At 47.8% G+C, this 15,602-nt stretch overlaps 3 protein-coding genes across 12 annotated transcripts in view; all 3 read right to left on the bottom strand.

The window, feature by feature from the left end:
- TMEM40 (transmembrane protein 40) overlaps positions 1 to 13,447 on the bottom strand; it is a 42,225-nt gene extending 28,778 nt beyond the window's left edge. For 4 of the 9 annotated variants that reach the window (XM_064432532.1, XM_064432527.1, XM_064432533.1 and 1 more), the window contains exons 1-6: positions 7,047 to 13,447; positions 6,109 to 6,315; positions 3,175 to 3,231; positions 2,424 to 2,563; positions 1,738 to 1,891; positions 442 to 549 (exon numbers count right to left, since the gene is read on the bottom strand). In XM_064432532.1, coding sequence (XP_064288602.1) covers positions 442 to 549; positions 1,738 to 1,891; positions 2,424 to 2,563; positions 3,175 to 3,223 — 451 coding nt within the window. In that variant the 5' untranslated portion in view covers positions 3,224 to 3,231; positions 6,109 to 6,315; positions 7,047 to 13,447. Of the gene's footprint in view, positions 1 to 441; positions 550 to 1,737; positions 1,892 to 2,423; positions 2,564 to 3,174; positions 3,232 to 4,479; positions 4,634 to 6,108; positions 6,316 to 7,046 lie in introns of those variants that run through there. The other 5 variants (XM_064432528.1, XM_064432529.1, XM_064432530.1 and 2 more) reach the window with 5 other exon arrangements.
- Positions 13,448 to 13,585: 138 nt separating this feature from the next.
- BRK1 (BRICK1 subunit of SCAR/WAVE actin nucleating complex) lies at positions 13,586 to 14,109 on the bottom strand. Its single transcript, XM_064432537.1, has 3 exons — positions 13,971 to 14,109; positions 13,805 to 13,887; positions 13,586 to 13,727 (listed from the first exon to the last, which is right to left on the bottom strand). The coding sequence occupies exons 1-3, from the start codon at positions 14,086 to 14,088 to the stop codon at positions 13,701 to 13,703; spliced, it is 228 nt and encodes a 75-aa protein (XP_064288607.1). The 5' UTR covers positions 14,089 to 14,109; the 3' UTR covers positions 13,586 to 13,700.
- The window catches only part of FANCD2 (FA complementation group D2), a 34,749-nt gene continuing 33,249 nt past the window's right edge, over positions 14,103 to 15,602 (bottom strand). For both annotated transcript variants that reach the window (XM_064432522.1, XM_064432523.1), the window contains exons 42-44: positions 14,923 to 15,069; positions 14,323 to 14,406; positions 14,103 to 14,235 (exon numbers count right to left, since the gene is read on the bottom strand). In XM_064432522.1, the coding sequence (XP_064288592.1) occupies positions 14,146 to 14,235; positions 14,323 to 14,406; positions 14,923 to 15,069 (321 nt within the window). In that variant the 3' untranslated portion in view covers positions 14,103 to 14,145. The remainder of the gene's footprint in view (positions 14,236 to 14,322; positions 14,407 to 14,922; positions 15,070 to 15,602) is intronic.

Genomic DNA, 15,602 nt, shown 5'->3' with positions numbered 1-15,602 from the left:
GAAACAACAGCACTGTAGTTATTTGCTCATAATATAACGATAGGAAAGTAAAAATCAAGGCTTTGAAATGCAAGGATCACTATGGGCTGCTTTTGCCTCACAGCTCCCTTCAAAGCTGGCTGAACAGGTGAAACTCAGCAAAACCTGAAGCTGGATTAACTTGTATAAAGGGCTGTAGAGAGAAGTTAGGATCTTCCATTTGGGGAAGGAATCTTGCAGCAGATTTCTACATTTCTGAAACCAACTTCCACAAGAGTGGGTGGCAGCCACTATTTTGCTGATTATGAATCAGGTACTGATAATTTTCTGTGTTCTCTCTTTTACACAATTTATTACTTTATTCAGAGCTCTACAGACTTGCCACATCTCCTACGTCAATCCTTACAAACATGCAGTCAGACTAAATTATGTATCAGGGAAAATAAAATAAATCCTCTTTACCTTGTGTATCTTCATCTATGGACTCCTGGGATGAGTTTTCAGACTTTTTGTCCTCTTCTGAATATTCAAAATTCCTTTCCAAACTCTTCAAGAGTTTCAATTTTTCATCTTTTTTTTTATAAAGAAAGAAAAGAAAAACATTATCAGTGACTTCATTTTCTATTTTACAATTACAGATTTCCTAATGCTTTATTAAAAGTTGCCGGACAGAAAATCAGACCCTTTGTCTAATTTCAGTTGTGTTTTTTGCACACAAAGGGTAGTACAAAGCATCAAACGAAAACATCATACACACTACAGTTTAGACCTTCTTAAATGGTTGTGGTAGACACCTAAAGTTTCATATTCTGGCGTTTAATTATTCATAATGTTACCCCTGTGCAAATTCCCACTCCCTGAAGCGGCAGCAGCTGAACGATGCTTCAGCAGGAGAGGGTGGCTCCCCCTGCCCTGGGCTCCCCGCGCCGACGCCGCGGCTCCAGCTCCCTCTCGTGGCACAGGAGCACAGCCCTCAGAGCCAGGCCACACCAGGATCCCTGCTGCTCTGGCTCCTGTGGCCAGGGCTGACTGAACAGTTCACACCCAGCTCTGTGCCCAGGGCTGGGGCTCTGAGCATCTCTTCATCAGGAGGGGCAGGATTTGGGCACAGGCAGGTAGATGGGATTCCTTCTCCTCCAGCTCCTCGAGGCTGCTCACAGCCCAAGGGTCTTGTTACCAATTTAGGGTGATCTTAAGTGAGTGCTCCTCTGTCATCTATTAAAGACAATCAATGACTATGGACCCTGTGAAACTGCCCTTAGTTCCTTACTGCACAACTATGCAAACAAGTCTCTTTTATCTTGTTGCCAGGTTCAGCACCTTATGTGCCATCCCCTGTCCATTCCTTTTAGTTTTGCATGTGCTGCCACAGAATTATATTTGTACTAATATTTTCCCTGGCTCAGCTCTGATTTCCTACCACTGAGAGTGGTCAGAGGAGTCCTGGCTGGCTGGATAACAGTCTGTACAAAAACATCAGGGAAAACTTTCTCAAGTCAGAGAAACTTCTTTGGCAGCATCGTCCCAGGACATGCTCTCTCCCTAAACACAGGCAGTTTTTTCACCAGAAGCAGCCAAGCCTAACCGCAGTAAAATACTAACTTTGGCTCCCATTACCAGCACACCTAACTGCCTTTCCTGGGCAGCACTTCCAGGCAGTTCAGTTGTTCACTAATAATCACTTCCAAGCACATAACAGAATGTTCAAGCTGCTGTCAAGTCCCACTGACAGCTGACAGGAGGACAGGCAGGACTCACCCTTTCCCTTGGAGCTGGGCAGCTGCCTGTACTCAGATGGGTTGGAAGTCTTCAGCAAAAGGTAAAGAAGAGCCATTGCCCTGACTCCTTTCTTCTCTATGGCTTTCAGGCAGGCAGCACAACCTCCAGGGAGGACATCACAGCTGTTAAGGAGCTGAAAAGGAGGTAAGTAACTAGCAAATGGTCTTTCCAATAAAACACAGCCTGTAGAAGCACACCCTGATGGGCAAATGAGTGTATCCCACCCTATGGGAAATGTAATCCCCTGCTCCTACTATACAAAGGGAAAACTGGGACAAAGAGTAATAACTCGGAGCAGAGCTATCAACTGGCAAAAACAGCATGGTGGGCAAGAGTTAACCATTCAGAGAGCTGGAGAAATACAGCTATAGGGTCTGAAAAAGGCCATGAAATTGCTGCAGTATCTTACAGCAAAATGTGACTAACAATGGTCCTGCCTAGAACATAGTGAGCTGATCGGATTCTGAGGAATTTACACAGAGCCAGTTATTTTTGCACATGGAGAGCAGTGAACTAAAAAGCAGTGGCCTGAACCTCCTTTATCTAATGCCCTGTTACACCTTTTAATATAATTCAGTGTATCAGCTAGTGGGACTGTGTTCTCTCTCCCCAGAGTATCGTAGAAAAGTAGAACAACAAGGATAAGTGTTTCTTTGGTAACTTACATTGTTCTTTTCTTCAGTACTCAGGATAGGTGGGTCAGTAGTGGCCAAGCATTTCACAAGTGATTTCCAGAAGGACTGGTTCATTTTCTCATGATCCTCCAAGTACTTGGCATCAGCAGCAAAAGCTCTCTGAAGAATGTCTGCAAGGAAAACAAACCTGTCACTGTGCAGGAATAGAGGGGGGTTTGATGGCAGTGTGCCTGTGGTGCTGAGTGCAGGTGTGGAGACAGACACCAGGCTGTAACACACTGCCCAATAACAGCACACAGGAAAGAGAGTGGTGCTGTACTGTATAAAGCATCCCAGTCTGCCACAAAACAGTAGACAAATGTCAGTAGTCCATACAAATGACTGATGTCTCTGTGATGCTGTTTCTCAGTTAGAGAAGCATGGCAAGTGTTCCCTAAGTATTCCTAGCTATTTAACAGGTATTTATTCTGACCACGCTGTTTTACAGACAGGCACAAAGACCCCAAGGACTGGATACCAAGGTTCTGAGATTGCTCATCAGGCATTTAGTGCACAGTAAAGTCTCCTTCATATATCTTAATTCCCACTTGCATGTGCACAAAGCCTAGCAGGAGGCTGTGGAAGAGTTGGGAATTGACTGCTGGTCTCCCTTTTACAAGCAAGGAGACAGATAGGGTGCGTTTTCAGAAGAAACAGATTTCATTGACTCATACCCACCCTGGCAAACACTGCTGTGCACTGTGCATGAGCCAAAGCTCTGATTTTTGTGTGCTTCCCTCACCTTGCTGTTCTTCAGTAAGATCTGGGACTGGGACATCCAAATTCTCCATTGCTGTGCCTGTTTGAAAGGGGAGAAAAAGCACATTTAGAATCAGGTCACTGACCTTCCTGGTTTTCTGTCTTTGATTTTCTGCAAACACAGTATCTCTCTCTGGGCCTTTCAGTTTTGAAATCACTTCTCTGTTTCACATCATGATTCATTTACCCTTCTGGGACCCAGTTTTTGACTCCTCCAAGTGAGCCTGGCTGGCCTTTGGTTATTAGGAAAGAACAAAAGTCTGATCATCATGAGTAAAACAAAAAGAAGTCAAACTTGATCATTCACATTGTTGTTTTGTAAAGCTACCAAGGTGTCTAATTAAACATTTACCACAGATGTGAGTAACCTAACAGGCTGGGTTCCATTCACTAAACAGAACAATTATCCTGTACCTTTTACATCCTAATACTTAAAATGTATCAGCCAGGAAAAATAGCAGAAATAGTTCCTAGGTAAGTCCCACAAGACTTTGAATTCTTGCCTCACAGAAGACTTTGATATTTACTTCAACATCTCTTCTTCTCAAGTTGTCATGAAAAGGAAATTTCCATAAACTTTAGCTTTATGAATTACAAACTTTTAAGTGTTGATCCCAGATTAATTAGTGGTATTTGTTACAGAAACAAATGTTCTGACATCCCCGAAATTCAGCATTTCCTTTTGCTTTTATAAACTTGCCACAGAAGTTTTGGGCTGAGGCTGGAATATTCTGATGGTGCACATTTTGTGGTGGCTGTGGTTCTGAACTGCTGCCTCTGCCTAGCATGGTCCAGGCATTCTGCACTGCTGCATCTCCCCTCGTGCAACATTGCAAATAATCAACTTATTGAGAGATGCAAAAGAAGGGTTTTGGGGAGCCTAAAGCACAGTTTCCACTATGCAGGATGCAATAGGAAAACAGTTCATATGTCCACACATTTTCTTACAATATGAGTTTTGGATGCATTCAACAAAACACTTCCAATCAAGTAGTTTCAAAACTAAATATATCCTTCAGAGTTTCCAGAGGAAAACCTGCTTCTTTTCCCACTGTCACTTTCAGTTCTCTAAAGACCATCATATCAGTCCAAAAAATATTCTAATACAAAACCCAAAACAGGTCAGTTAATATCTTGAAAAAGATACTGTAACACATAAACAAACAGAACCATTTTTTTAGGGTGTCAGTTCTCAGACAGAGGAAATTAGACACAGACAGACTTCAAAAGACTTCTGGGAAAATTACATAACCACTTTCAAAGGCTCAGCTCAGAAAACTTTGCTTACCTGCCTCCAAAGTGTATTGTGAGAAAACAATATTTTAACAACATTTTGAAATTATTCCAAGTGATGAATCTATGCAAAAAATCTACAGATCTTCCCCTTTCCTTGACTTACATCCAGCCTTTGCTGCTGTAGCTGTGGCAGCAGCCCTGGGGGAGCTGTGAGCCTGTGAGCACCCGATAGGGAATGCAGGAAATGCATCTGTCCCCTCTGTGGGTAAGCATCAGCTGATGTGGAAATGTAGGAACCCAGCACACCACACCCTGGACAGACTCGTTCTTGGCCACTCAATCAAGAATGTCAGTTCATAGACACATTTATATCTGCAGCTATGGTTTTCTGCCTTTTTTCAGTCTCTTTCTTGCCCTCCTATTTGCTCAACTTAGACCTTGCAACAGTTGCTTGTTTAACCTGAATCCTGTAGGCCTCTCTCTGGACTGCATGGTTAAAATACCAGAGATGAAGGAACAAAAGTACCTTAAATATAAACTTTTTTTTCCAGCTGATTAATTCAATTTCAGAAAATAATTTAAAAAGTATCATGATATTTTACTGTCAAGTGAAATTCAGGAGGTTTGTCTTTGGGGTTCCTACTACCTAGTGAAGGCCACTTTCAGTGGCATTTTAAGGCAGGTTGCTGTTCCCCTGACAGGAACCTGTCACAGCAGCTGCCTTATCCCAGCTTTGCATCATCCCTAAGACCAAGTGAGCAGGTTGGCACTACATGACCTGTCCTGCCACGCACACAGGAAGAGCAGATTCAACACTGAAGGCAGGGCAGACGCTGCCAACGTCATCTTCATCTGCTATCAGACTGATTGACTTCAAAACTGCTCATTTGCTGGCCCAAATGAGCCAGCGGGCTGCTCAGCTGCTCCAGCAACAGAAACAGAGCTGTCTAATGCCTTTTGCATCCTGCTGTGGTAAGATCTGGATGCCACAAGAGGATCTAGGAGCACCCAAGCATCTGCTCCCATCTCCCTTTCTGTGCCTCCAGCACAGCTCAGCCCAGTCAGTCACCAAGATTTACATTAACCAAGGAAGTTGGGTACCTAATTTCGCTTAGACTATGCACATTAATTACCCTGTGGCTCTTCTGGAAAGAAAATCAGATCTAAACAAAGGATAAGTATAGGTACCTAATTATTGTATGTTTTAAAAGTGACTTAGTTGATTATACCTCATAATGAGAGCAGGATGATGATATACAGGCATTTCAGCCTGGCCATGAGCTCACTGGGGAGTGACATGAACAACAGACTTCACCTTGCTTTCCTCACAGTAAATCAGAATTTAATTGCACTGAGGTCTTTTTAACATGTTAGAATAAAATTTGTGTGCAGAGTCACATTTAGAAAGTGAGGTTAACAACTTCCATATATGAGGTTTTGCTTAGCTGATTAAATATATCTGAGGGAAATTGCTCAATGAGATAACAAGAAAAATGCAAATAAGGTTGTTTTAACTTCAAGTCAAAAACCAGACAATCCCAAACATTTTCCCTTTGAAAATACTTTTACCTTTCATTTGAAGTTATATGCTGACACCTAAACCTGCTAAATTTTATTTTAAATATAAAGTCCCTCAGTGCCCTTCTCTCAAATCAAAGCAAACCAACTTCTTAAAGCACACCTGCAAGTCTTAGGTTGGTCCTAGCAGTTGGTTCCACAGGAAGACGTCCTGGAGGGCCGTGGCTGTGGTGAAAGCTGAGTTTCTTCCTGTGAGACAACAAAAACTGATCCACACAAGTTCCGTCTGAAACCCTTCCTGCTCCAGTCTCCTCGGGCTCTGGTAATAATTCCGCTACCCTTCTGCTTGCCTTCCTGTTGTCAAATGTAGCTGAAATGCGACACAGAAGTAGCAAAACTCAGACTTTTCACTCTCCTTGTACACAGGCATGTAGGGAGACCCAGCAAATGCAGGTCACAGCAGCTCGGGCAGCTCCCCAGGCTGGCTCTGACAGCCCCATGGGGATGAGCAAGGAGCAGGCACTGCCCATGCACTCCCTGCCACAGCTCCAGCACTTCCTTCCTCCCCTGGCTTTCACAGCAGGCCCAGACACGGTGGCTGCACTGCTGCCAGCCCCACACCTGTAAGCCCTGAGGAGGTTACTGCCCATTTTCCAGCTCTACCTTAAGCATTGGCATGCAACGTTTGAAATTACTTGGTTTGTGTTTCTCCTTTCATGCCCTGTGCCTCTCTGTGGTTGCTGTAAAGCTCTGGAGGAAGAATATTACCTCATCAGAAGCCAGAAATGTTTATGCTTGTAGTCTGAGTAAAATTAAGGCAAACAAATCTTTCTCTTTGCATAAAGTGTTGGGCATGCTGTGACAATTTTACAGAAAAAAAAATATTTAAAAGATGGGGAAGTTGAGTCAAAAAGACTCCAGTTGAGTCAAGAAGAGAGATTATAGGGAAGTCCTGTAATCCCCACAGCACCAGAACCCTTTTCCTCTACAGTGGCTTGATGCCTCAAATAGCAATCCAGCAGTACCAAGAGCCAGCACACAGCCCCCAACCACCCTCAGGCTTGACCCCAAGGAGCTCCTGAACCCCTCCCCAGCACTCACCTTCACGGCTGTGTGGCAGCTCAGGATCCTGGGTCAGGGATCCAGGGCCAGCCTGGGCGGGAAGGCGTCAGGGCTGGGGCCTCACGTGGCCTCCCCTGACTCACGGGGTGAGCGGCGGCGGCTCCGTTGTCCTGTGGCTCCTGAGGTCACGCTGCAGGCGTGTGTTCCCATGTCCCTGAGCCCTGGGGAAGGTGGCCAAGGGCCAATCCCACTGACACAGAGAGAGGAGATGCAGCTCCCAGCCTGCCTCAGGCACGAATGGCCCCCAGTAGCCCTGAGCAGCCAGGAGCCCTCACTCCTGCCCACAGCGGCTCCAGCACAGCCCCTGCTCAGGTTGGAGACCCAGCCCTGCTTTTTTGGCCTCCCTGGGACATCAGGGGGGCAGTGGGGATGTAGAATCCACTCTGTGGGGAGAGGTCCTGCGCTCTGGTAAAGCTAAGCAGGGACACCATGATGAGGGCTTGGAAGCCCAGGCATGCTCCCCTCCTGCTCAGGGCATCCCAGGGAGGCACAGGTGGAATGCCTGTGCAGCTGGGCCAGTGACAGCAAAGAGAAACGTGCTCTCCACCCCACCTGTCCCCAGCAGCCACAGAGGGTGCTGACAACACAAAGCCTCTGGCTCTGCTCATCCTATACCTGCCACAAAGGTCATTGGTGCTCCCCTCCAGCCCTTCTCAGCCACGACAGTTATCTGGGGCCACCCCAGGGCTGTTTGCTGCTCAGGGCAGCTGCTCCCTCGCTGGCAGGTGACGCTTTCTGAGCCAGCCAGCCTTCACCACAAGGAAATGAGAGCAGGAAAGGAGGGGGCAAATTCCTGCAGTGCACTACAGCAGAAGGTGGCAGATGTTTGGTCACCTGAAAATGTATGTGAGGAGTGACAGCCAGTGTCAAAGGAGACTCCTTGGGCCACTCCAATAGCACAGTGGCTGTTGATAGCACAAGGTGTGGTCATGTAAGTCATTTGTCAAATTCAGCTAATGGTTTGACATGGTGCAGTTGGTGTCCCAGGAAGGATTGTACTCCCTCCCTCTGTTCTCACTTCTTCATCTCCTGATGCTTCTGGAGTGACTGGGACACAAGTAAAGTAAGTTATACTTCCTAGAGTAGTTTGTGTAGCTTGTGTTTATTTTTCTTTTCCAGTCTGTTTGGCTGCTTGCTATGGTTTTTTGGTATCTTTTTAGAAGGTGAAAGGATTGGGGTTTGTGGTTTTTAAGCCAGGTATTCCACTACATTTATACAAGTGCCTATTCAAGTGCCTTGTCTCACCTCCCCTGACGTTTTTAATTACATGTAACATTGAACATTTAAAGCAGCTAAGACTCTGCACCTACTGCTGGGAAGATTATCTAATGAATTAGAATGCTTTATCATGTATTACATCTGTTTACTTGGTCCTTATTTGGGAACTGTCCTGTGAGAGATTAAGGAGAATGGTGATTTATTCTTTGTATGCTGGGAAAATTGCTTCCAGGAGGGGTTTAGAGAGGCGAGACACAGGCAGAGCAGCTCTTATGCTTGACACTAATTGGGTGCAACATGTGTGTGGATTTGTCACACAGGTTGCATGAGAAATGTGGAAATACTCCTAAGTGAGTGTAGGAGGGGCCCAGTGATGGAACATACAGTAGTTATTGCTCATTATGTCATCACATTTCTGACAGATTTAAACATTCCCATGACTCCTCTTGCCCTACCCTGACTTTCATCCAATGGGCTGGTTAAATTACTCCCATTTACTTGCTACTTATTTTCCTTTAAATAAAGTCTGCTTCAACAATTGTTGTGAGCCTGTGAAGCACAGCTAAGTGCAGGGGGATTATGCCTCACTGCCAGCTGCACTTTGCAGGCTACAGGTAGTTTAGTTACCTTTCTGCTTTTAAACTGTGAGACTTGAGAGAGAAGAAAAAGCAAGAAGCAGTGAGTACAACCCACTTCCTAACCTTCCAGACCATCACTAAACCAGTAACTTATGCTGAAATTGGGTGAAAGATGTTTGCTTTTGGCTGGGACAAAGCCTGACGTTTTGCTGTGAAAGCTTGTGGAATCATTTGTAGAGTATGAGTAGATCATGTTGTATCTTACTAAGATTTTTGGAAATTTTTTTCTCATTCTGTACCCTCCTGTGGAACTACTTGCCATAATAAATAATTCCTTGTATTTTTTTTTAAATTAACACAGTAAAATTTTTGCTAAAGCCCGTTAAATTTAAAAACTAGGCCTGTTAGAGCAGGCTAAATCAAAGGCCAGGATGTATCACTCACTTCCTGGAGGATTACTGAGCTCCTCAGGTGCTGCTATCAACAGCTCCCAAGGGAGAAGAGTGAGTGATCCCAGGACTGACAAGCACAGGATCCTCCCCTTAATGGCTACAGGTAATGATGGAAATTCCCTCGTTATGGGAGCTCCCCTTTGCTATGGTCAGCACACTACAGGCTCACAAATGGGCTCTGAGGGATGAGAGGGATGGGGGTGTCTGGACTCTGGGGCACTGGCTGCTGGTCATTCCAGTTTAGCTACAGGGCAGTCTTCCAGTTACAGTCTGGCTGCTGAAGCCCAGCCCATCAGTAGGATGGACAGCACAGCCCCAACACAAAGCACAGATCCAAAAAGGACAGGCTGCTGCCTGACAGAAGTAGGGAACAGTGAACTTCTCCCAGCCTGGCTGAGCAGTGCTGCAGCAAGCACAGGGATCAACGTGGGGTCCCAGGATACTCTCCCCACCCACTGCCCTAACTGGAGAATTGCTTCCACAAGCAACCTCCAAATATCTGCTCCAGTATCTGCTCCTCTCCTCCTCCTTGTTCTCCCAGTTCACTGGGCTCCCTTTCCACCCCAGTCTTCTGGTCTAGCAATAGGGCTGGAAGTGCCTCATGGAAGCAGAGCCAAAGGCAGGGGAGCACAGATGCACCCTGGGAAGCACCAGGACAATTCCCACCTTCAGCTGATCCTCCCTCTTGATAAAGCCCTCTTCCTCAGCACTTTTAAGCACACAGGCAACGCCAAGGATTTCGATATTTAATCCTGATGTTTTGTAGAATGGGTTTGGTCCTGGAATTCATTTTGATTTTGTAACCCTGTCAGCAAGGCAGGCTGTGACCTGTGCCCCACTGCTTTGTCAGCAATGTACCTGCCAGGAGATGGCAAGGCCACAAAGCAGAACAGCCTCCAAAGGCAAGGAGTTGGTTACCTGGTGGGATTACCTGTTGGCATAGGGGCAACACAGGGACAGTCACAGAGCTGGGCCGAGGCTGGGCCAGCAGCTCTGTGCAGCACTGACCAAACTGTCAGTGAACTGAGGTGAACCTCAGAACTCCCACAGGCCTGACTCTGAAGTCAGCAGGACACAGTTTCATCTACCCATTATTTCCCCAGGATATTATTTCTCAAGCTTTTGCTCCAGGACATACCCCAAAATAATCCTCTCCTCCAAAAAGAGGATTCTGTCAACAACTGGCTTCACACTCCTGTGATATGAAGTGAAAACACACAGGCTGTGTCAGATTGCACAGGGAGAGAGGGACAGGGAAGGTAAGTGGAAAGGTGAGTTCATGGTACAGCCACCCTAAAGCTTTTATGCACTCCAAGGCCAAGTTCCCAGCTCCCAGGACCTGCAGAGCTCAGAGCAGTACTGCTGGCAGCTTTTGGAAACTGGACACGAAGCCTCAGTGAATCTGGAGACCTCCCATACTCCTGTGACCTTCCCATCTCACTGACCTGGGGAGCAGCAGCAATCCCAGGCTGGCAGGGCCAATCTTCTCTTTGTGAGACAACTACTCCAGTGACATCCGCTGCTGTCAGTGCCTTGGCACCAGGATGCAAGCAGACACCATCTTCTGGGGTCTTTAAAATTCAGCCTTGCAAAGCTCTTAGGATCAAAGTGCAGCTTTGTTTGTCCCTCAACAACTCAGCTTTGTCCTAAAACATTCCTCTCTTGAGATCCTCAGCTCACTGAATTATCAGGTTCAATCACCTGCAACAAAAAGGGGATGAAGGTACATTTCACTTTAAAATTGTTTCCTAAAATCAAGGGTCTGCTCACAGTAGGCACTGAGAGCCCAAAGAGTATTTACTAAAAGCTAGAACTATTTTAAAAATCTGATCCAATCCATTCATCTTAAAAGATGTACTCTGGATCAGACTAAAACTTTCTTGGGCTATGCAAAGCTTGAATCAAGCTCTAGATCCCTGTTCTGCTGACACCACACCAAGGGTGACACCAATACACCATGTCTTCCACCCAGATCAAAACACTACAGCTCATTCCCAAACCTTGGAGCCTCTAACAACGACTGCTGGACTGCTCCAATCACTCCTGGCTGCCTGTCCAGCAGGCAGTGAGCACTACTGTCTGTCCACTGTCTGTCATCCAAGAGTGCAAACCTTTCTCAAGCTACAGCTTGGCTCTCTAGGTCAATTCTGGCACCTTCACAAGGGGCTTCAAACCAGCTTCTCTGCACTTCAGACTCTGGGAAAAGGTCTCAGACCACCAACAGCTCTCTGCTGACCAAAAGTAGAGCACCCAGCCCTCTCAGGAGATGAGGACAGCATGGCATCAGGACACAGAGCACACGGCCATCTCCTGCTACATTAAATGTGTGGTGGGAAGAACAGCACCACCAACATGCCACATAAATCAGTCATCTAAATCAGAATACACAAATCCACTCCAGAAAAAGTTTAATGTGGGTTCCTGGGGCATCATATTCTAAAAAAAAAAAACAAACCAAAAACCAAAATACAGTACAAAGAAAAAAGGCAAACAGAATTCCCTGGTATTTAAAATAATGAAACGTATCAAAGCTCTGTCTATTACAAGGCTGCACATCACAGCAGCTGCTGGAGGAAGCAGTACCAGCTTGAGGACCAGGAGGCTTCACCTCCCGGAGACAGCCTGGAAAACACAGCACCCAACCAGAAAACCTGGCTCCTCAGGGAACTACTAAGACTCCTTGAAAGGCAAAGGGCAGAACTCTGCACTGCAGTGAGCTGCCCAGCATCCCTGCTGCTGGGAGATGAACCACACAGGCTGATCCCACAGTGCTGAAGCTCTGTGAGAGCACATATCCTGGGAGGAGTGGCACCTTCCAGCAGACTCCACCAAAAACCTACTCATCTGAGAAATCCTGGTAGGAGAGGAAAAAGAGCCATTACAACAGCCAGTCAGGAGACCAGCAAGGATTGAGACACACCATGCTACTGGCTGGGAACAGAAACAAGCAATGGACCTCGAGTTAAGAGGTCAGCCCAGTGTAGGCACAGTGCCAGGGATTGTCTGTGGAACCCTGTCTCCCACTCAGTCTTTGAGGAATCTTAACATATTTTAGGCAAGAACCTCTGCTGGTCTCTGCCTCAACCCTGTCCCATTCAAAGCAGGGCCAACTTCAACATCCAACTAGTTCAGGGCCTTCTCCAGATAAATACTGATTTATCTCCAATCACAGAGATCTCAGGACTCCAGCACATCCACAGTAGGCAAAGCATGGGCCATGGCAGTACTTCTGATGTACTTGGGCTACAGAGCAGCCACCTTGGAGCCAAGGGAGAGCTGCTTTCCTTCCATCTGTCAATTTTCTTGTGACAACAGTATAATTTGATATGGCCTACACCTAAGGGCAGTGACCCATGGCTGTTCCACTGCAGTGCAGGGCTGCTACAAAGCACTCATTTCCACAGGTACTGTGTTCCAAAAGCAGCCAAGCCTCCCTGACGTGCAGCCCAAACAGACAGAAACCATGAGAGCTGAGGGAAAAGCTGGAGGAGCACTTATTCAAACAATGGAAAACAGAGATTCCTATGGAGAACAAAACTGTGAGCTCAGAGGAGGACCTATGTCAACAAGGAACCAGGTGATGTGAGACAGCCTCAAAAATATAACAAACATTAAGTAACTCAGGTGCTCAGTAAACACTGCAGGCATGACAGTGCCATCATGAAAAAGCTAAGATTACAGTTGGAGAATATACCAAGACTTTTAAAGCCTGCTGGGAAGCAATAAAACCTTTGGTGACACCAATTCCATGGACTCCCCAACAAACACTAAATATGAGCAGAGAATCTGCAGATCTAGATGCCCACTGAAAAACTGAGATAAACAGAGGAGTGGTGGGGAAGGGCTGAGAGACTTCCTTCTCCTTGCCACTTGCCTCACAGAGAGGAGAAACACCTCTTCCCTGGTGCTGGCAAAGGGCCCTCTCCTGTGGCATGTGCACCACACCAGGTGAGCCTGTTGTCCCCACACTGCCCTGACATGTGCACAAGTGAAGGCTGAGATACCCTCCAGACCACAGGGATCACCAGATTTTCTGCTATGACCCCAGCAGGAGCACAAAGCACCCCAAAGGCCAGTCAGGTGCCCCCAGGAGCTGACAACAGCGTGGCCCGCAGCCCCTGTGGCACAGCCCCCACGCGTGGGGAGGAACGTGCGCCCAAACCCCGCGGGTCAGGCAGATGGAAGGGCAGGCTCTGGACATCCAGGACGGTGGCAGGGAGCCGGGCATCCCGCGGCCCGGCCCCAGGCAGGCACGCAGAGAGCAGGCAGGGCAGGAGCACAGCGGTTTATTGGCAACACGAGCAGAGGCGGCGGCGGTGGTGGCGGGCCCCGAGCGGGGTGAGGGGCGGCGGTGCTCCGGCGGCGGGGCCGGGGCCGCCCCGGGCCTATGTCAGCGTCTCCCCCTTGGTGACCTACGGGAAAAGGAAAAGTCTCAACCACGGCCGGCCTCGGGCCCGGCCCGCACCCGGCCCACCGCCCCGCTGCTCACCCGGGCTTCGATGTACTCGATTCTCCGCTCCAGCGCCGTCAGCTTCTCGTTGAGGGTGGCCAGCCGGGACCGGCACGACATGTCTGTGGGGAGGCGGCAGTGAGACACCGCGGGCCGCCGCACGGCCCGGCCCGGCCCGCCCGCAGCCCCCGCCCCGCGCCCTCACCGAAGGAGTTGAGGAAGTCCGCGATTTTCTTGATGGAGCTGGTGATCACCTCGATGTACTCGCGGTTGGCCCAGTCCTGGTGGATCTCCCGCTGCACCGGGTCCTCCTGCACCGACATGGCCGCCGCCGCCGCCGCGCCTGCGCGGGAGCCGCGCCCCGCCCGCCCGCCGCTGCCTCAGGGCCGCGCTGCCGCAGGGCCCGGCCCGGCCCCGCCGCGCTCCTCGCCGCCCGCCTCGCTGCCCTCCGTGTCGCTGCTGCTCGGCTCCTGCGGGACACGCCGCCGTCAGCGCCGGGGCCGCACCCCCGCCCTCCCCCGCCTTGGAGAGGCGCAGCCCGGCGGCCCCTGAAGTACCTCCTCAGCGGGGCCCTCCGCCGAATCCTCCTCGTCCTCATCCGAGCCCCTCTCCTCTGAGGCCTGAGTCAAAATTTCTTCTCCCTAAGTTGAACACAAGATTTGTGCTGAGTGTGTGCGAAGCGGTCAAAGTGTGCCAGGGTGGGATGGAAGAAAATGGCATTTTGTTGCCTTCTTAAATAAAAAGTTTTAGAGTTAAAAAAAAACAGGTTTTGTTTAACTGTCCTGCTTCTGCAGTGAAAGATGAAGAGCCAGAACTGGCTTCTTGTAAAACCACACATGAAAGTGTGTGAAGGTGTTCAAGTGACCTTTATCTCTTCCCTCTCGTGCATGTAGTTCTTGCCACGGAACAGCCAAAAAAATCCCCATACCTGTTCGTTATGATCAAATCTGACCCCTCAGTGCAAGAGCCTAGAGATGCAGACTCTTAATCTTGAAATAAAATGCTTCTTCCTCCTGCACTAAACATGACTGTGCTATGGTCACACTGAATTTGGCCTTTTAGCTATACCCACACTCAAGGAGAGAGTTAGTTGTCTGGACACGATGAGCAATCCTCTCCCAGATTTTAATTGCCCCAGGCAGGGCAGTGATTCTCACCTGGAGATCCCGATTTTTGAGGATGCCGACCCAGAAGGCCTCCTGGCAGTGGTTGAATGCCAGCATTGCCTTCACTCTGTACACAAATTGTTCCAGGGACTTCTTCAACAAAGGCACATGGTTGGTCAGTCCAATGTCCTGGTGAATCTATGCAACAGTAAAATGTGATGAGGATTGATTCTTCCCTAAGTGTTCTGGCTGTTTAAAAATCAGTGGTTATTAGGTGGGATGGACATGACCCCCACAAAGCTTGCCCAGATGACATCACTTCTTGGCCAAATTATAGCTATTATTAAAAAAAAAAGCTCAGATCAGTACTTTGTCTAAACATATCCCTTACAACAGTCAAAATATCCACATTCACCTGGATTAAAATAAGTCTGGTTTTGTCATGAACTCTAGAGAGAAGCTAGTAACTCCTCTGCTGAATTCCCAAGCTCAGAAAAGAAAAAAACAAGAAAGGTGTTAAATATACCACTTCTATCACAACCTTTTCTTGCTCAGTGCCTCAAGCAATTCCTTTACATGGAGTGTGTGTGCACTATAAACTCCAAAGCCATGTTCTCTGGAGCAAAGAAGCATTGGCTTTTGGAGAACTGGGACAGGAGGAACAGATGGAGTTGCTGTAAGCAAAAGCCACCAGAGGAAGGGCAGCTATGCCAGGTAACCTAAGAGATTCA

This window comes from Passer domesticus, chromosome 9, assembly GCF_036417665.1.
Source record: "Passer domesticus isolate bPasDom1 chromosome 9, bPasDom1.hap1, whole genome shotgun sequence".
In the NCBI taxonomy this organism is placed as follows: Eukaryota; Metazoa; Chordata; class Aves; order Passeriformes; family Passeridae; genus Passer; species Passer domesticus.
Note: the sequence above shows the minus strand (reverse complement) of the source record. Positions and strands in the feature narration are given on the sequence as shown.